General features: G+C 44.2%; 1 protein-coding gene across 7 annotated transcripts in view; it reads left to right on the forward strand.

Annotated features, from left to right (window-relative positions):
* TTLL4 (tubulin tyrosine ligase like 4) overlaps positions 1 to 19864 on the forward strand; it is a 35772-nt gene that overhangs the window by 407 nt on the left and 15501 nt on the right. For 6 of the 7 annotated variants that reach the window (XM_060278088.1, XM_035127052.2, XM_035127079.2 and 3 more), the window contains exons 2-13: positions 5858 to 7340; positions 8396 to 8517; positions 10174 to 10237; positions 10686 to 10810; positions 11935 to 12045; positions 12927 to 13003; positions 13479 to 13673; positions 16000 to 16082; positions 16502 to 16630; positions 17387 to 17509; positions 17831 to 17929; positions 19377 to 19511. In XM_060278088.1, coding sequence (XP_060134071.1) covers positions 5932 to 7340; positions 8396 to 8517; positions 10174 to 10237; positions 10686 to 10810; positions 11935 to 12045; positions 12927 to 13003; positions 13479 to 13673; positions 16000 to 16082; positions 16502 to 16630; positions 17387 to 17509; positions 17831 to 17929; positions 19377 to 19511 — 2672 coding nt within the window. In that variant the 5' untranslated portion in view covers positions 5858 to 5931. Of the gene's footprint in view, positions 1 to 31; positions 4133 to 5857; positions 7341 to 8395; positions 8518 to 10173; positions 10238 to 10685; positions 10811 to 11934; positions 12046 to 12926; positions 13004 to 13478; positions 13674 to 15999; positions 16083 to 16501; positions 16631 to 17386; positions 17510 to 17830; positions 17930 to 19376; positions 19512 to 19864 lie in introns of those variants that run through there. The other variant, XM_035127062.2, reaches the window with a different exon arrangement.

Consider the following 19864-nt stretch of genomic DNA (forward strand, 5'->3'; position numbering starts at 1 on the left):
AGGCGTCCCTGGTCCTGCCCTAGAGCGAGAGTTACGTGCCGGGCTCTTGTTCTCAGGCGCTCACACGAGGCGCGAGACAACACGCGCTCCGCCGACTGAGCTCACTCGAAAGGCTCGCGCCCTCTAGTGCCTTTTTTTTTTGCCCTAGGCAACGTCGACACGTGGGGACCGCCAGTCTTCCTCCCCACATCCCCGATGGCGGGTTGGGGAAAGTTATATTTCTGTCTTTCTACTTATAGGTTTACGGAATGGGGGGGGGGGTTTGAGACGAATTAATGGGGGCAGATCTGGGCGCAGCCCTTCATCAGGCTCAAGACAGAAAAAACGTGGTCATGTGAACTCCTGGCCTTGGGGGTGTTTTAGTGATGAAGCGTTCAAGGATTGGTCTTCCATTCTTGTGCAGGTTTTATCTCGAAACATCAGACCCGTGTTTGGCGTTCACAGCCCAATGGTAGACTCGCTCTGCTGGTGAACTAGTTCTATTCGTGGGTGGGCCGGTTCACATGTTACATGTTGGCAAGCATTTTACCAGTGTCTCCATCTTGTCAGTTTTTTGACTGCTAGTTTGATATAATCAGTTGTTTATTTTTATGCTACCGTTTGTATTCTCTGAAAGCATGACCGGTTTTGTCATAGTCATCCCTTGGTCTGTTAGGTCATTGCATCACACACCCTTTAGACAATTGCTAATGGTGTGACCTTGATTCCATTTGCTCATGCTAGCTGCAACATTTAGGGTTTTGAAACAGATGTGTAGTTCAGTATATTAATGGCCCAATCTCAGAGTTTGAAAAGGAGGTGATTCCTGACATGTGTTGCACTCTGTTTCCTGAATTATGTCATCTGTGCAAAACAGCTGAAAATATGCACCTTTGCTTCCTAGTCAGGTAACTCTTAACAGTTGTGGGTAGTACAAATGGTATAAAAATGCCCAGACAGGTGAGTGTTCTTTTACTATCAGCTGGGGTGATGGAAAATGCAATCCATCTTCAAAATTCATTTGTCTGTTACCCAGTTCCCTGTCTTGTACAGTTACATTGTGCACTCTTGTTAACTTATAGATGACTAGGCAAGTTGGGACATGTTAATAATTTTCAATATTACTGTGAAGCAGCTTTCCATATATCTTATTTGCTTGTTGTTGGAAGCCATTGCAACAAATGGAAATCCCTAGCTTTTTTGCTATGCTTTAGGAAAACTCGCTCATATTCACTGCTTCTGCATCTAGCGTTTCCACCTTAACAGTTTCTCCCATCTTCTTATTAGTAGCACAACCCCTCATAAATAACATTCTCAAATATATTTCCTGCTGCTCTCCTCCATTTCCAGGGGTTTCATTGGTTAGGACTCAAACAAGCAATTCCAAGCAGAATCCCATTACAGGCTTTTGAGGTTAATGTTCTGGTGGCCTGATGGTGAGCTTTTTCCATTGCTTTTAAACTAGAGTGAAAAGCACACCACTCCTGCAAATCTTTAGTACAGTCATAACAGAAGAGGGAGCCTTTGGAGTAGCATTTGTAGTGGTAGTTCATTGGATGGGGGCAATAGATTAGAAGGAATTAATGCATCCTTATGCTGTTTTTGAACACGGAGGTGGGGGTGTGTGCGATGCTGGTAGCTTTATTACTAATCATATTTAGATTTTGAAGAGCCAGCAGCTGCTAATTGTGTAACTCTTCTTAGAAGAGCTTTCGGACCAGTAGGCAGTTCTGAGAACTACTATGGTGAGAGTATTCCTTGGAGAGCTCTTTACTGTGAATAATAAATGGGAATTGACGTTTTATTTCTCTCGTAAATCAAGCTGAACTTGATTCAAGTACCTCTATTGTGATCAAGGGAACAGTGTGGCACCCATGTGCGAGACTGGGGCAAGAATTGTGCTTTCAAGAAAAGAAGAAAGGTGGTTCTGTGCCAAATTCAGCAGCAGCTGTTCAAATCTTGTTTGTAAGTAACAAGTGAAACTTTCCAGGGTTGCCATGGTATGCTGTTACAATTTCACATAATCGTTCTGTGGCATACTGTAGCTATTGTTTTGGCAGTGGGCCATATTTGCACCAGAGCTATAGCTAATCTCTTAAAAGCCCAGTTATGAAGATGTGTGGAAGAAAGTGCTGTTGAGAGCATCCTGGTATTGCTCTGGACCCATAATAATATTGAAGACAGGGAGATGTTCAGATACCTTGATATGATTCTATGCTTTTGATGTCCCAAAATTATTTAGGCAGAATGTGAACTGATTAGATGATGAGAGAGGAAGGAGGAGGTTGTATGGTGTTTGATTCAAAGTTTGAAACAACACACTTACCTAGGAGCAAGCCCTGTTGAACATGTATAATATGTATAAAAGCGTGTTCTGTGTATTTTTTTAGGGTGTGCTTTTTTGTCCTGATGCCTTTTTTATAAGGTGGTTTAAATTATTTAGTTAGTTTATATCCCACTCTTCTTCCCAAAGGAGCATAGGATGGCAAACAGTAAGTGTTAAAACAATAAAAAATAATTCCAATATGGATTCGGACAGCGAAATATCTCAATTTAAAAGGCAGGTTGAAAGAGGAAGGTCTTGAGTGGGCATCCAAAAGACAACAGAGACAGCTCCTGTCTGGTATTCAAGGGGAGGGAATTCCTAAGGGTAAGTGTCACTGCACTAAAGACCTCCTGATGAGATGGTATTTGCAGGAGGCTCTCCCTTGCATAGTACAGTGATCATTTGGGTACATAAGAGAGGTATCCTGCTCTTAAGACAGTTGGTTGCCTTTTAATGTTGCATCAAAAATTATCACTTGAAGTGGACCATTTCCCTTCACCATAGGGCCTTTCCTTCATGGATCTATTTCGATTGAATTTTTAACTACCAGTAGGTTGGATGAGCCTCCTAGGGAAGATCTATATAGGAATGGTTCTGGAGAGGGGATAGACCAGGGATCCCCAAACTAAGGCCCAGGGGCCGGATGCGGCCCAATCGCCTTCTAAATCCAGCCCGCGGACGGTTCAGGAATCAGCATGTTTTTACATGAGTAGAATGTGTCCTTTTATTTAAAATGCATCTCTGGGTTATTTGTGGGGCATAGGAATTCGTTCATATATATTTTTCAAAATGTAGTCCGGCCCCCCACAAGGTCTGAGGGACAGTGGGCCGGTCCCCTGCTGAAAAAGTTTGCTGACCCCTGGGATAGACAGACCCTGGAGAGTTTTCTGTGTTTGAAATTGTATAATCTCATTTCTCTGCTCTTTCTGGTTTCTGGTCTCTCAAAATACCTTGAGGATTAATCAGCCTTCAGAACTTGCCTGAGGAATAGTATCTGGTGGATATCAAGCAAACACGTTTACAAAATGAAATTCTATCTTGCCAAGTGCTAGTAACTCAGCGTAGTCTTTGTTTTTGCCCTAATCTGTGTGTAGGGCTTAGATGTCACTACAGATTGGAGTTTGTTGTTGGGTGTAGACTTTGTAATCCAATACATGCAGTGTATCAAGTGCTGCCTTCTGAACTGGAACACACCACCATAGCTGTATCAACAGTTCATGGGAGGGAGGATGCATGAGCATTGGACACAAGGTCCTTTTGCAATGAGTAACAGTATCACTTCCCACCTCTTGGTTCTCCAGTACACTAACTTTTGATAAACAATTTTAGGATTGGGGGGGGGGGGGAGGTTCCAGAATAGCCCTGCAGGATGGTGCTCTTGATATAACAGATCACCTGAAGGAGGGCAGGAGTTGTGCATCACACTTCAGCATGTAGCCAGAATGGTAGACAAAGTCCTGTTCTAGAATGTTATGGGTGTTGACAGTTCTTTTGGCAGAGAGGCAGTTTGCTTTGAGATAGCATAGAAGCTTGTTGTCAGAACAAAGGTTAGTGCTGTCCGTTGGCTCTGTACTGGTGGTAGGAACGGAACATAATAACGGTGAAGTGAAACTTCAGGGACAACAATATTTTTGTGAGAGAAGTCAACTGCTAAGAGCCCAAAGTATGTCCAGCCAAAAGAATGTTTTTTAATCAAGTTAGAGACGAGATGTCTGGTAGAGATCCTTTTCAGGCTGTCTAGAGGACCATGCAACACCACGTCTGCATCCTAGTACACTGGAGTTCCACACTACTGCCAATTCTGTGAGCTGCTACTGGTTGTACAAGGTCAGCACTGTCCCCGAATAACCTAAAGGGCTTATCACATGAGCAGTCTGCTCTAGGGTGGCATGTCTTTCTAGCTGAGCAAGTTCACTTCTGTTTGAGGGTATAATGGATCCATTTGTTTTGTTGTCTGATACATTAAATACCAGCCATTTTACAAGGAAATGGATGTCAATACACCTCTCTGGCTCAATAGGTGTTGTAGGCATTTTAGTTTCTTTCATATGTATGCTGTGACATTTTTCTTCCTCTCCCTGCCTTCAAATCCACTAGCATCTGTTTTACAAGATTGCCTGATAAGCATCCTAGCACAAAAGGTGAAAGGGGCATATTCAGCATGTTGAGGGAAGCCTCATTGCTAATCCCCTGCTAGTCAGGTTGTTGGATAAAATGGGTGAATGTTATTTTAGAGCCAGGATTGGACTGTGCTTTGCTTGTGCCTCCTCCTGCCTCTCTTGGCTCTTTGTACAAAAGGGTCTGTTTGATTGAAACACAGACTGAATTCTTTCGCATTGCCTTGATGAGTCAGCAGGCATCTGCTGTGAGGAAACAGCCAGCCTCCAGTAGGAACCTGGCAATTTAAATGTCAGATTTTCTTTGAGTAGGATAGCTGATTCCCAATATTATAATATATATACTATGTAATGAGAAGGGCAAATGAATCCATTTAACCTCAGAACATAGGTTAGCAAACACCCCCAACACTAGATCTGGATATTTTCAGGAAGGAAATGCTTTCTAGCATGAAGTTTATCACTGGTTCAATACCGTTTTGGCTATCGAAATGTCACCTTGCTGCTTATCAGCACCCCGTGTAATCTTCTGCAACATGTAGATTGATTTTGTAGACATGCCTGTTTTTCAAACTATGCATTGTGCTCTTGTTCCAACAGCTTGCTCTATATTCTGGCAAGACTGGGGTAGAGGACAAAATTGCTTAGAAACATGACTGAGTTATATACTCATCCTCTTTTTGGGGGAACCAATTCTGAACCTTGGGACTTCCATTCCCAAGCTCTTCCGCAACAGTTCCAGAAGGATTTGTTGCATGGCTGGGTAACCAAGTGAAGAACCTATAGTGCTGGAGCTAAGTATAATAAACAAAGTTCTGCTGTTATGTCTAGTTCTGTTCTTGGTTCTAGGCTTTATGTAATGTAAGATGTAAAAGAACTGGTGGATGGAATAATCCTGCATGAGAACAAGAAACACAAAGGTGCAAGCAGGAATACTGAGCAACTATTGCTAGCTTATTTGCATTATAAACAAGTGTTTATGTTAAATAAAAAATTCCTTCAGTAGCACCTTAAAGACCAACTAAGTTTTTTTTAATGTTGTTAACCTCATTCCCCTGCCATCCCCTCACACAGGGAAAAAAGCCCTTTTCTGGCTGTTCTTCAATCTTCCCTGTAGCACAAGCCTTCCTGGTGGTACAACAACATCAACATCAACATGCCGCCCATCTGACTGGGTTACCCCAGCCACTCTGGGTGGCTTGCAGCAACACACATACAAAGTAAAACATCAAACATTAAAAAATTCCCTATACAGGGCTGCCTTCAGATGTCTTCTGAAAAATAATAATACAATACAGGTCCTTTGTATCCTGTAATCTGGTATTTTTCTCAGCCTTGATGGCACTGTCTTTCATTAGTCATCTTACCAATGACAACAGAGATTGAATGGAGCTTCCTTTGGGCCTCATAAAGTTCACATGTGTGTTTCTTTCAGGTTGGTCAAGGTGAAGATGCCGCTCTGACTCCGGTTCACCATCTGTACTCACTGAGGGTGTGGGATGGCTCTACATGGCCTCTGTAGGGCCAGAAGCCTATAGCCTTGGCCTCAAGAGGGGAAACCAGTTCCAGGTGGGCATTGCACCAGGGCTGACAGTGCCACCACTCACAGCAAAGCTTCACGAGAGTAAGGCCTGGTACCTTACTAAGCAGCAGGTGAAGCCTGTCTGGCAGCTGGAACAGAAACATGTGACCAATTTTCAGGACCTCCAATCGGTCAACTCAGGGATTTCTTCCCAACGTCCCCGCCTCTTGTACCCAGAGTCGTTATGTAGTGAGACAACGTTCCTGACTTCGCCTCCACCTCTGCCCCACACTCTCCCAAACTTCCTCGGAAGCACCTTGCTCTACCGACGTTCTTACTTCAGACACAAGCCTTATCGGAGGCTTGAGTCCATCTGCTTGCAGCCAACTTCTTTGGAGAAGAAACCTCTTTGTGCTCCGCTCCCTGCCTATCGCTCTGTTCTCAACAACACCATGACATCCTCAGCCATAGACCCATTCTTTATGCCGAATACTGCTGCTGACTGTTCCAATCCAGTGTCAAAGGGGTTCCCCCTAAGCTCAGGGAAGCAAAACTCCAATTCATACAGGCCAGTGCTAAACAATAACTCTTTCCTTCGGCCAACTAGTGCAAAAGTGCCTTTGCAGCAGCAGCAGCAGCAGCAGCAGTACCACCAACCGCTGCCACCAGAAAATAAGAAGCTAAAAGGTTTGTCAAGACCTCTTGCCTTGTCTTGGACCCACTCTGGTGGAAATGGAGATGGCTCTCCTGCGAACCTTGAAAGAAAGCTTGGGAAAAGCAGTGGCATAACTCTTGAGCAACCCAGTGCCAAATCTCCTCGCTCGGCCATTCACAATGGCGTGGTTCTCAAAGTGGAACGGCCCTCCTGGCGACTCGAAGATGGTGAGAACAGGTCTCAGAACCTGAAAGAGCAAGATGTGCGGTTGACGGAAGCTATGCGGAAGCTGACTGCGAGTGGGTTCCGGAAGGTTAGCACCTACAACGAATTTGGTCACCGCATTGACAGCTCTTGCCTTATGAATGCAAACTTCCACTCCAGTCTTTTCAATCGATGGAAGCCACACATAGTAGCACAGATCACTCCAAAGGACGTACCAGCTGCCACCCCCGTAAATCTGGAGCCTGGTAGCCGCCACCAGAGCCTTATGGTCACAGAAGCTGCCGATGTCTGCACTAAACGCATCGATGTTCGTTTCTTAGCCTCAAATCCTGAACCTTCCAACCACTGCGCCTTGAGTCAGACTGCCAACCACACCTCTATAAACGTTGGAGAACAAGTGATGAAAACAGAGCTTTCCCCACGGACTGCAGTCTCTGAGGTAGAGACCAAAATTTCCTCTCTTCAGTTAGGCACGGATACAAAATGGGGGAACCCTATTACTGTGAAAGAGACCGAGTAAGTACTCTGGCAAATATGTCTGTTGGGGTGGGTTAGCGTTTCCCTTTCAGTACTCTTTGTGGCAATAATTGCCAACCTGTAGCCCTCCAAGTGTTGCTGGATTACACTTCCCATAATCCCTGAATCATTGGCCATGCTGTCTGTCGGGCTGGTTCGATATCAGCTTTTCAACATTGCAGTATATCGTCAGCCAAACATTGTGGTCTGGTGATATACCACATTGTTGAAAAAACAAGCTACATTGGCCTCAGCCGGTGAGGCACCAGGTGAAACTGCTGCAGCTCTCACTGCGGGAACTGAGGTGGTTTCACCATAGCACCTAGCAGGCTAGGACAACGCAGCTTGTTTGCACGGCTCAGCTGGCACCCGGGAAGGCTCAAAATCCCCAGCAGTGCCATCCCTGGTTTGATATAGTAGAATACGCTAAAGAACTTAGTAGCATATTGTTCCTATGATGTAAGTATATGTAAGCTTGGTCATCCATCAGTGTTTGATATGCCTTGGATGGTTTTATAGCCTTCACTGTCTCCAAAATGTTTCTCGAATCAGATGACAATTCTGCTTTACCACTGGTAGCTCATTGTTTTGACAAGTATGCCACAAGTCAAGTCCAAAATTTGCCACTTGCACTATTCCTCCCTTTCTCTCCACACCACTTCTATCACTAACATAGGTTAATGTTTATAATAGTGGCACCTTTCTGTATGTCAATTATTCCAATGTAATAAAACATGCACATCGTGTCTGCACTGTCATATGTGCTGGTGTATACACTGGTTTGAGGTTTTTTGTCTGTGGAAGTGATAACCATTTGGGGAAATCACCATATGCAAAGCTTCTCTTACTCCTAAACATGAGCAGGAATCCAGGAGTTCTTATTAACTTTCACTATGGAAAAGAATAATGGGGAGCGAGTATAGAAGTAGTTATTTGGGATATCTTGCCTTGTCTGTGATCTCTTGGTCTGTTGTTGGGTGTAGAGATCTTTTTGCTTTGCTAACTGAGAGGAGTTACAGAGCTTCACTTTAGGGCTGTAACCCTTTGTGTTGTAGAGCTGCAGTCAACCTCCCCCTGCTGGACCAAGCAGAGGTGGAAGATGTAGAGGAAGAGCTCCCAGACGGCTTGGAAGATGCCTGCAGTCAGGATGAAGAGGGAGAAGAGGAGGATGGGGAAGGTCAGCAGTCACATTTATTTCCTCTCTTCAAATTACAAACAAGCCTACTCACCCCACATAAAACAGAGAAGGGTTTTCATACACCAATTATTCTGTTAATACAAATTACTAATTACTGTCATTTCAAAACACAGCTTGAATCTAATAAAAAGCTAAAACGATTCCTACTATAGTTGTCCATGCTTACTATTAGGGCATGGATATATGGCAAATCACTCTATAATATCAAGAGCGAAAGAACTGCATTGCAACAAATAAAATTGCTAACTTGAATACTATAGTTTGCCTTGTGGGCACCTTCAGCCTATGCACTTCAGCACTTGTAAAACTTGTTTTGAGTGATATTTAGTTAACTGCTATTGTAGGCAGAGCAACAGTCTGATCTCCATTTACATTTTACTGGTGTATTCTATTCAGCATTCAGTTAATTATTTTCTGGTTACCCAGAGGCAAACTTGCCTTGTCTGTCTTGAACTGTCTTGAAACAGTTCAAAGTGAGATAATTTCACCATTGGAATGTACAAGGCCTGACAATTTTTCTAGATGATGAACAGCAGTAATAGCATTCAGTACTGAGGCAGAGCAACACTAATTCACTGGGAAGGCCATATGCTGCTGGAAGGGCCTCTGTATCCTATGCAACCCAGCCAGAAGGGTGGGGTATAAATAAAATAAGAAGTTGTTGCTACTACTACTCAGTCTGGGAAGGGAGAGCCCAAACTACAGATATGTGTGATGCGTACAACTGGGCCCCAATTTAGCTGTTCCACCAACAGATCTGTCATGGTGGTGGCATACCTTGAATTCTGCAAGCATGATACAGCTTCTGTCAAATCCCATTGCCTTCAGCTAGCAGATCTTAACTACAGGACTTCATCTTCAATATTCCTGCTAGGAATGTTCTGATCAGGCCCAATAAATACTTGTGTGTGGATTTATTATAATGTTGCTGTCTTGCTACGGTTTGGGACAATGCTACTCATCATGAGTATTGACCCATTCTGTCCCCCATCCTGAACCTTGCATGAGAGTTTGGAAGAAAGCTGCACTAGGGTGATTATTGTAGTTCTTGCTAACATTGTGATGTAGCAGCCTGACATTTTCAGCACTTATGTTTTAGTTCAACCATTTTATTGCTTTAGTATATTGCGCTGTGGTTCAACACTCTTATGATATCCTTTTGTAAATAGAAGGCAAACTTTAGCTTCTGGGGAGTGACATAGGGAATGATATTCTATCCTCTTCTAACGTTACCATGGGGTCCTTTCTTGCGGTGTACAAATAAGGAAATTGATGGCTGTGTGGAAGAGCAGGCAAATAATGGATATCCTCTCATTGTCAAGATCCAGGGTCTGGTTTGAGGCCATTGTGCTGAAACTATGGTGCCCTTTAAATGCAGCTGCACAAGGAGCACTTATCAGTAAGCAGCTCCTTTGCTGCTGGGAAAACTCTGAAATTACGCAAACACCTCTCATGATTAGGGGCAAGAGAGGTGGTTTGTTAGTTAAACATTCTTCCAGTCAGGTAACAGTTCCTTGTGGATTAAGATAAGCTATCTGAGTGAATGTCTAAAAGAGGTTGTATTTCTTCAGGATAGTCATGGAGTGTAGCCAAGATTTTTCACTCATTAAACTATTTTTTGCCTTTTTTCTTTAGGTGAATCAGATGGCTCCTCTTCATCCGGATTATCCCCCAATGGTTCTGTAGCTATTATATCCAGGTTCGTTTTAGGAATGTTCTGTCTGTAATGCATTGGATCCTTTTGTTCTTGGATAATCCCATGGGATGCATAGCTGCCAAGTTCTCCCTTTTTAAAAGGGAAATTCCCTTATGCTGAATAGGCTTCCTCGCGAGAAAAGGGAAAACTTGGCAGCTATGATGGGATGGCCACCTGGAGACCCTGATCTGTTTGCCTTGGTGAAATCACCTGGCTTGCACTTGCTGGCTGTGCCCATCTGCAAAGAGAAACAGAGATGCTACTAGGCTGAAAGGCAGCTTAGTTTTCATTCTGGGTTGGTGTTTCTCAGCCAAAGCACCTCACTTTCTCAGTCAGTGTGTTGGTCAAGAGCCTCAGGAATTAAACTGAATGGCATATGATGGAAACGGATGTCCCAGAGAAAGTGTTGTGCTGCTCACTTCTCCAACTCTGCCTGGTATTCTTTTCCTAGGAATTGCGTTGAGGGATTGGTGCCTACACTCGAGGGCCAAGAACGAATTCTCAAGCCAGCTCTTTCATGCAGCCTGTTCCCCAATGTGCCTCCCACCATATATTTTGGTACTCGGGATGAGAGAGGTAAGGTGGATCTGAATTCATTGCACGAAACAGGCAATGCCAGAAAACCCTAGTGGTGGAGTAGAGTTGGAGCTTAAAATGAGAGATTCTAGGGTAGGGAGGTGATGGGGGGATGCATGTGGTCATGTCATTTAAGTATGTAGTGTAGTAACACCTTTCCAATGGAGTTACTAGGGTCTGCAGGTGATGTGAAGAGAAAACCTTAAATCTAGATTTGTATCTGTGGAGCTGTAGGATTTTGAGATCACCAGCAAAGAGGTTCAGAACTGAAATGACTGAAACAGCAGTTGAGATGCTGGAAGGTACAGTAATATTTGATGGGCGTTCACTTTGACCCTCAATCTTAATCCCACCATAGGTGGAGCATGTATCATTCCTGCCCTGCCCTATGATGGGGTGTGGACATCCAGATTCCCTTGTAGCAGAGATGGTCCCATTTGTCGTATTTTGCTCTGGCCTGGATGCTTTTGTACTGGAGAGCAGGCATTATCACAGCACCACAACAACCTTTGGTCTTTGAAGAACTAAAGCTGGTCTTGACCTGATGGGATATGCACATAGACAGACTTAGCATGCTTCTTGCTATATACAGTATAGCATAATTTCTCAAACTTCTTGAGCTTAATTTTGCTATTCACCTTTTAAACTTCTGCCTTTCCCCTCCCCAGTTCAGGACTAGCCATCTGTCCCATTGCATAGCATGGAGATCAAGGCAGCAGCTCTTCTCAGATCAGACTGGTATGATACGGCAATTAGGGGAACAGCCACACTCCTGTCCCCAAAATAAATTCGGATCCTCTGTTAGAGGGCATTCAACCCATCCATTTATTCACTGATGAGAGGAGGGAAGCCCCACCTGCCTCAAAACCCTGTTCCTCTCATAAACTTTGCACATTCCTTCAGGTGTGTTGTGCTTCTCCGTTTGAGAACCACTGTTCTATGGACAAGTGACAGAGCTTTTGCCAAGGGGTTTCTTTCACTTGATCATCTGATTCTGTTGAAATTCATTGAATAAAAATCTTACCCTTCCAGCACTTCATGACAAATTGATGTCCTCAACCAAAGGAGATGCTCCTCTGGTTGCCCCCCCCCCTAACCTTAGGATTTCTTTCTTTCTTTCCTAGTGGAGAAGCTCCCTTGGGAACAGAGGAAGATGCTACGATGGAAGATGAGCACAGTGACTCCAAACATTGTAAAGGCAACGATCTCTAGGTCCCACTTCAAAATCAGCAAGAGTGAGTTGTACTGTGGCAATGGTCTGTGGGTGCATGTTGCCTCCTGCCTTAAATACACCCAGACTCACAGCTTTATCTTGGAATAGTGCTAGATGTTTGGAAATGAACTGTTCCACTTTCAGACGCAGATCTTCAGTAGCAGAGCAACAAAAGCTCCCATAGAATTGATTAATGCACCTCCCTTGCATGGAGGACTCTGCAAGATGATACAAATCATGAAGCTGCAGATCTAATTGTGGCTCTTCTGCTGCTTCCCTCTTAAGTCTTGGGCAAGCCTCATGGCACTTCTGCCTGTGTGTATGCCCTTGGACACCTCTTGTCAAGATGGATACTGACCACAAAATGCTAATGTTTGCTGCAGAACAGCAAGAGCTGCAGCATGGTTTGTGCTTAGAAACTGGGGAAGAATGTTCAAGACATGGAATAAAACTCCATGTCCTAGCAATTCTCGTAGAGTTTGCTTATACACCTGATGATCTGTGTCTAGTAATGCAGAGCTGTAGCTGCTCTTTCCAGTAGGCTGTTTGATAAATGCAGCAATCCTTCACGTCCTACCCTTCCAATGAGAGGAGACTTAGATAGATAGGGATTGTGGGGGCTTTATTTTGACATCTCCTGCCTGCTCACCTGTAACTGAATAGGGTTTGATGTCGCAGTATACCCTGCGCTGCTGATGCTGATGCTACAATCTTGTTAGAGTTCTCAATAGGGTTTATTGTGGCTGCTCGTATGAGGCCACTCTTGGTTCATGTGGAAGGGGAAACATGGATAAGGCAGGAAAATTATTTCCAATTCATATTTTCCAAACTGAAATTCTTATATGCCTGAGACTGTTGCAGTTCTTGCAGATAATAGTCTGTGAACTGCCCTATTGCCCACAGGAAACAATGACTGGCTGGGCTGCTGGGGCCATCACATGAAATCTCCGGGGTTCAGAGTTATCAGAGAACATCAGAAGGTATGAGATATGGTCATGACTACAAAAGAACATATTAAAGAATATAATACAGTGTGGGGAAAGGGCATGAGATGCATTTCACTCTGGCCTTTTCTGCCATTTTCTCCATCTGAACACTGCATGCAGTTGATACTTTCCTGTTTTCCACTGCAATGTTCTCTTTCCCTTAGTCCCTTCATGTTCTCCTCTTGGTGGCTGTGCTTCTGAAGGAGGCAGCCTAGGTTTGCAAGACACTATATGGTAGATACCTCAATGCTGGCATGCTTCCTTCATGGGAACTACCTGTTGGGTGTGCCAGCCAGGGGCTTTTGGGGTGTGGGTGGGGTTGTATGGATAATCTAGGTTCTTGCAGCTATCCCTGAATTTGGAGGAGAATGTACCCCCCCTGTTGAACCTTTATCTTACGTTTTTACCAGCTAGGATTCAGCAGGAAACCTCATTTCTCCTTTCTTGTCTCTTTCTTTCCCTCCTGCAGTTGAATCATTTCCCTGGCTCATTCCAAATTGGTCGGAAGGACCGTCTGTGGAGAAATGTGTCCAAACTGCAGTTGCGCTTTGGGAAGAAGGAGTTCAACTTTCTGCCCCAGTCCTTCATCCTTCCTCAGGATATCAAGCTGCTCAGAAAGGCTTGGGAAGATTGTGGGAGCCGACAGAAATGGATTGTGAAGCCGGTGAGGGAGGGCACAGATATGGTTCAACCTGTATGGAGATAGGGGTGTATCCTTTGTGTGCCTTCTGCCATGGTATAGCCATGCTTTCCCTTGCATTGCCAGTTTCAGGTTTTCTTGGATGAATCTGATTTTTCTTGATGCATTTCATTAGGCTTTAGGACTTATGTTGAGACTGCCTTTGGGATGAGCTCTGCTTTGTTTTTGTATTGTGTGGTTTTTATTCTGCTTTAGATTTTAGGTATTCTGCTTCATGGTTTTAATCTCTGTAAACTACTCTGAGAACTTAAGTAATTAGATGGTACTGAAGTGCAGTTAACAATAATTAATAGTAATGTAAACTACGTACATCCCCCATCTTCCACTATAGCAACACTATAACATCCTGATCAAGTTTGCAGATGACACCAAATTGGGAGGGGTGGCTAATACCCCAGAGGACAGGATCACACTTCAAAATGACCTTAACAGATTAGACAACTGGGCCCAAGCAAACAAGATGAATTTTAACAAGGAGAAAAGTACTACACTTGGGGGGGGGATGAAAGGCACAAATACAGGATGGGTGACACCTGGCTTGAGAGCAATACATGTGAAAAGGATCTAGGAGTCTTGGTAGATCACAAACTTAACATGAGTCATCAGTGTGATGCAGCAGCTAAAAAAGCCAATGCAATTCTGGGCTGCATCAATAGGAGTATAGCATCTAGATCAAGGGAAATAATAGTACCACTGTATTCTGCTCTGGTCAGACCTCTCCTGGAGTACTGTGTCCAGTTCTGGGCACCACAGTTCAAGAAGGATACTGACAAGCTGGAACGTATCTAGAGGAGGGCAACCAAAATGGTCAAAGGCCTGGAAACGATGCCTTATGAGGAACGGCTTAGGGAGCTGGGTATGTTTAGCCTGGAGAAGAGAAGGTTAAGGGGTGATATGATAGCTATGTTCAAATATATAAAAGGATGTCATATAGAGGAGGGAGAAAGGTTGTTTTCTACTACTCCAGAGAAGCAGACACAGAGCAGTGGATTCAAACTACAAGAACGAAGATTCCACCTAAACATTAGGAAGAACTTCCTGACAGTAAGAGCTGTTCGGCAGTGGAATTTGCTACCAAGGATTGTGGTGGAGTCTCCTTCTTTGGAGGTCTTTAAGCAGAGGTTTGACAGCCATATGTCAAGAATGCTTTGATGGTGTTTCCTGCTTGGCAGGGGGTTGGACTGGATGGCCCTTGTGGTCTCTTCCAACCCTATGATTCTAACACTGCATATTCTCTTCTCATGGATGGACAGTTTCTACTTGTTCTAGTTCCCTCTTGACTATACCATAGCTTTAGCCCAATGGTCCCTTTGACTGTCAGTTACCCTCTTGCTGCAAGTAGGACCTGCACCATTCGAAAACCCACCTGTCATCTTCTTCTTCATTCCTTTCCTTGATATTGGGAAGGACAGGTGTAATCCTCCCTGGTGTATTGTTTTAAAATATTCTGCGTTTTTATTCTTTGCAATCTTGTAAAGGTTGTGAGTAAAAGTGCTTCACATTTGCATTTCCCCTAGTCATTGAATCTGAGGTGTTTCTGTATTGAATGTTTTAGATGAAGAGAGGCACCCTTAAACATGTAAATGAGGAGAGAAGACTGGGAGATGGACAGGGGGTGCCTCCTTCTGTTCCTAGGAGCCTCAAACATTTCCTTAAGAGAGAGAGATGCGCCTCCTCCCCCCCCCCTTTTCATAAGGACTAAAGTATTTTCAAAACTGTAGATATTCTCAGACTTGACAGATGCCACAGTCTGTACTGTACTGCATGGCTACAGCCAGGCACATTTTTGAAACCTCTAGGGCAGGCATCCCCAAACTGCGGCCCTCCAGATGTTTTGGCCTACAACTCCCATGATCCCTAGCTAACAGGACCAGTGGTCGGGGAAGATGGGAATTGTAGTCCAAAACATCTGGAGGGCCAAAGTTTGGGGATGCCTGCTCTAGGGAATTAGCTTATCAGTCAGTGACAGCAAGGAGCTCAAAGCTGCTATACACCAACTTGTAAATGTACAAAGCTTTTATTGACTTAAAAAGCCTTTGTTAACTTGTTCAGTCTTTGAAAAAGCTGCCACAGTAATTGATTTTAACATACTGATGAACTTTAAAATTACATTGAGATTTTTGTGAGGCTGCTTCTTTGGAGGCTTGTCTTAAGACCGATAGTATTAAAACAAATTCCTTTCAAGTACCCCACCTTCCTAGACTATAATCGGATGTTCCAGCTTTGAATTGTAGGATAGCAGCAAATGGATGCAATGTGAACATCACTCTCTGTCTTTCACTCACTTTAGCCAGCATCAGCTAGAGGCATCGGCATTCAGGTCATCCATAAGTGGAGCCAGCTGCCCAAGCGCAGGCCACTGCTGGTGCAAAGGTAAGCAAGTCCCCCCACTCTGCCGGTCTTTCCCCATCCTGCTAACAAAAGATTGGCTTTAATATCTTAAGGTATCAAAGAACCAACTTGTTTCTGATTATGTTTTCGGCCGTTGTAAAACTTTACATTGTTCTGTGGGGTTTGTTTCTTTTGCTTCTGCTTCCAGCTAAAGAGTAGAGCAATTGTGGAATTGTTATGATATTGACATGGGTTCAGAAATATGGCTAAAGGAGACCTTTTGCTGTGGCAAGGAGAAAGCTTGGCACATTTGTTGAGAAAGCTGGCATTTCATCAGCAGTCTCTCAAACCATCTCCATCAAGCCTCTCCACTGGTGACAATGTCCTGAATATCTTGAGACTAAATCTCAGGGCTACTCTATGATGTGGTTCCAGTATGCTCACCAATCTTTCTGTTGCAGGTACTTACATAAACCCTACCTCATTGGTGGAAGCAAGTTCGACTTGAGGATTTATGTTTACGTCACATGCTATGATCCACTTCGGGTTTACTTGTTCAAAGATGGACTTGTTCGTTTTGCCAGCTGCAAGTAGGTTTCCTATGAATTGGTAACCTCAGAAAGAGGGTTGAGTTGACTGCTTGTCAGAAGACCAGCTGAGATTCATGAATAGCAGATTAAATATGTTTTCTGAAAACAGTAGGCTAACTATTAGTTGCAGGTGTCACTTGTATGACAGTCTGTGCACATCCTTTTGGTTAAAGCAGTGACTATTGAGAACCAATTATTTGGTTACACTGTGTAGCTGAGTCTGTGTGCTTTTAAAATAGCCAATTCAAACTATTTTTTTAAAAAATGATTTATTTTATTATTTTGTTTTATTTATTTCATAAAACCTATACACTGCTTGTTAAAAAACAAAAATCAAAGTGGTTTACAAAAAGATAAAACAAGAAAATCAAGAAAAAAATTACAGCTGTACTTTAAAACATACAAAAATTAAAATAATAAGACAGATTATAATTACTTCAAATTCCTAAGCATCTGGATGTTTAGTTAACTGACAAAGTTGGTGAATAACTCAAAGATCAACTCTTGATTATTAACAATTTGAATTGTTATACCAGTTATATCTCTGTGGAGCACACACATTCATTCTCATTCTCTTTCACACACATGTGCACACTCGCTAGGCTGGAGCTTAGAGGAGATACTTAAAGATTGGTGTGTGTGTGCCTCTGTCTTTTAGCTCCCACACTGCTAGCATTCCTCCCTCTTCTTGCCATTTCATTTTGGTGAGTGATGTCTCCTTATTTAGTGTAAACTTCTGTTCTTCCTCCACCTCAGATATTCCCCCTCTGTGAAGAGCCTCAACAACAAGTACATGCACTTGACTAATTACAGTATCAACAAGAAGAATATTGAATACAGGGCTAATACAGATGAAACTGCATGTCAGGGTCACAAGTGGTGAGTATTGATGAGCATCCTTTCGTGTGTGTTACGTTCTTGACTGGCTTATGTTGTATTACCTCTCTAGTCCTGAATAGCCCAGATGTGGCCCTACTGTTTCCATAGGAAAGAGACTTTATTTTCATTTATTAAACAAAATGTATAGACCACGTAATCAAAAAAAGAAAGGTCTCATAAGTGGTTTATATAAAATTGCATTAAAAACATAGTCAGTTCTCAGTTCATGTTGCCTTTTTCCTTCAGAGATGGGGGAGAGGAGTTAATAACAATATCTGGGGCAACCCTAATGTACTTGTATGCTCTGTTCTGTCTCCACAGGGCACTGAAGGCACTTTGGAGTTATTTGACCCAGAAAGGAATTGACAGTGAAGCCATCTGGGAGAAGATAAAAGACATTGTTGTCAAAACCATCATTGCGTAAGTCTCAGGATCTAGTTGTGTCCCCCGCCCCCAAGCCCTTTGATTTCAGGAGGACCTCTTTTTGCTGAGTTATCTTATCCATTAGCTAGAGATGTGTACCAATGTTTTCAGATGTTTTGAACAAGTGTGCATCTTTGCTTCTTTCTTGCTGATTTGTGCTTCTGGAATCAGATCCTCCTACTGTGTTGTTTCTCGAAGGATGTTGATTGTTCCTTGGCCCCAAAATTATCTTGTTTGGATCTTAATAACTTTGAAGCAAGGAAGGGTCATGTGCTATCTTCATCAGGCTCTCATCTGAGCCATGTGGGGAAGCTATTGCTGAAGCCCTGTTTTTGTGGCATGCTTGTACCGTATACAGTGGAACCTTGGCTTACGAACACCTCGGTTTACGAATTTTCAGTTTACTAACGACTGTAACCCGGAAGGAAGTAAACCAAGGTGTCTGAGGCCTACGGAGGCCTCCGTGAAGGCCTGAAGACTGGGCCGCAGCTGCGGAGGCGCTCCCATGGCTCCGCGAAGGCCCGGAGCCTTCCGCAGCTTCAGAAGCGCTCACAGGGCCTCTCCCTTCCACCCACTCACACATTTCTGGGCCTTTCTTGGCCCCGGGGCTTCGGGCAGCCAAGCGTCCTCAGTGCAACGATGCAGCAGCAGGGTGATAAGGCTGAGGCTCGTCGCCTCGCAAGGTCCCTCTCCCTCACTTCTCGTTTGGAATGGCGGCAGCGGCCTTCTCGGCGGGTTCCAGGCTTCCCTCACCCTCTCCTCCGGTGCACCGGAGTTCTACTGAGCATGTTGCCCTAGGCCACAGGGCACTGGGGCTCCTCCCGGCCGATGGCTGGGTGCCGATGGTCGGGCGCTCTGGCTCCGATCCCCGGCTCGTGTGGTTGTCGGGGGGTGACGACCCCCTAACCAAGCCACTGGGCTCCCCGAGCTCCCCCACCTCTCATGGGGCGGCGGTGGACTCCGTGGCTCGGGGCTGCTCGGGGGGGCGCGGACACACTGGCTGCTCCGCGGGAACGTGCCGGTCGCCATCTTTGCCTCGCTGGAAGTCGGGAGCGCTTCCGAAGCTGCGGCCCAGTCGTGGACGCTCCGATGCCTCCGCAGAGGCCCATGGCTCCGCATAGATTTATTTTATAGTACAGTACATTGATTATTGCCTTCATTTTATGGATTAATGGCCTCATTAGACAGTAAAATCCGTGTTAAATTGCTGTTTTAGGGGGTGTTTTTCATCATTCAGAACGGATTAATCCACTTTCCATTACTTTCAATGGGAAAGTTCGCTTCAGGTTAAGTACGCTTCAGTTTAAGTACAGACTTCCGGAACCAATTGTGGTTGTAAACCGAGGTACCACTGTACCTGGCTAGAGTGATGCATAAGAGGCTGGGAAGTCCTGCTGCTAGTTTTGCTGCTCAGGAACAACCCATCACCTGTTTCATTTTCTAGATCAGAGCCCTACATAATCAATCTTGTGAAGATGTATGTGAGACGCCCTTACTGCTGCCATGAGCTGTTCGGGTTTGATATCATGCTGGATGAGAACCTTAAGCCATGGATTTTGGAAGTCAATATTTCCCCCAGGTAAGTTGTGCATGGTGCACCCTTCAGCTTGAGCTCTGACTTGGTGCATTTCACTACAATTTCAAGAACACCCTTTACCTCCAGTTTGTCCCACAGATGTATGCTAGGCCTGTATGCACAGATGCATGTAGTCTGTTTTGCCAATGCCTTCATGTGCTGATGGCTTCCATCTCTTAATGTGAGAGAGGCAACACTTACATTGAACTGTATCACACAGTGTGTCTCTGTTTGCTAGGTATGTCTGTGTATTGTGTATGCATGCGGGTGCGGTGGGGGAGGGGGGAGGGGATACTAAAAGAGAGAGATTGTCTTGCCTTGGAGAGTTCCTCCTTTCTCTCTTTTGGAAATCAAAC

The sequence above is a fragment of the Zootoca vivipara genome, chromosome 1 (assembly GCF_963506605.1).
Source record: "Zootoca vivipara chromosome 1, rZooViv1.1, whole genome shotgun sequence".
Classification (NCBI taxonomy): Eukaryota; Metazoa; Chordata; class Lepidosauria; order Squamata; family Lacertidae; genus Zootoca; species Zootoca vivipara.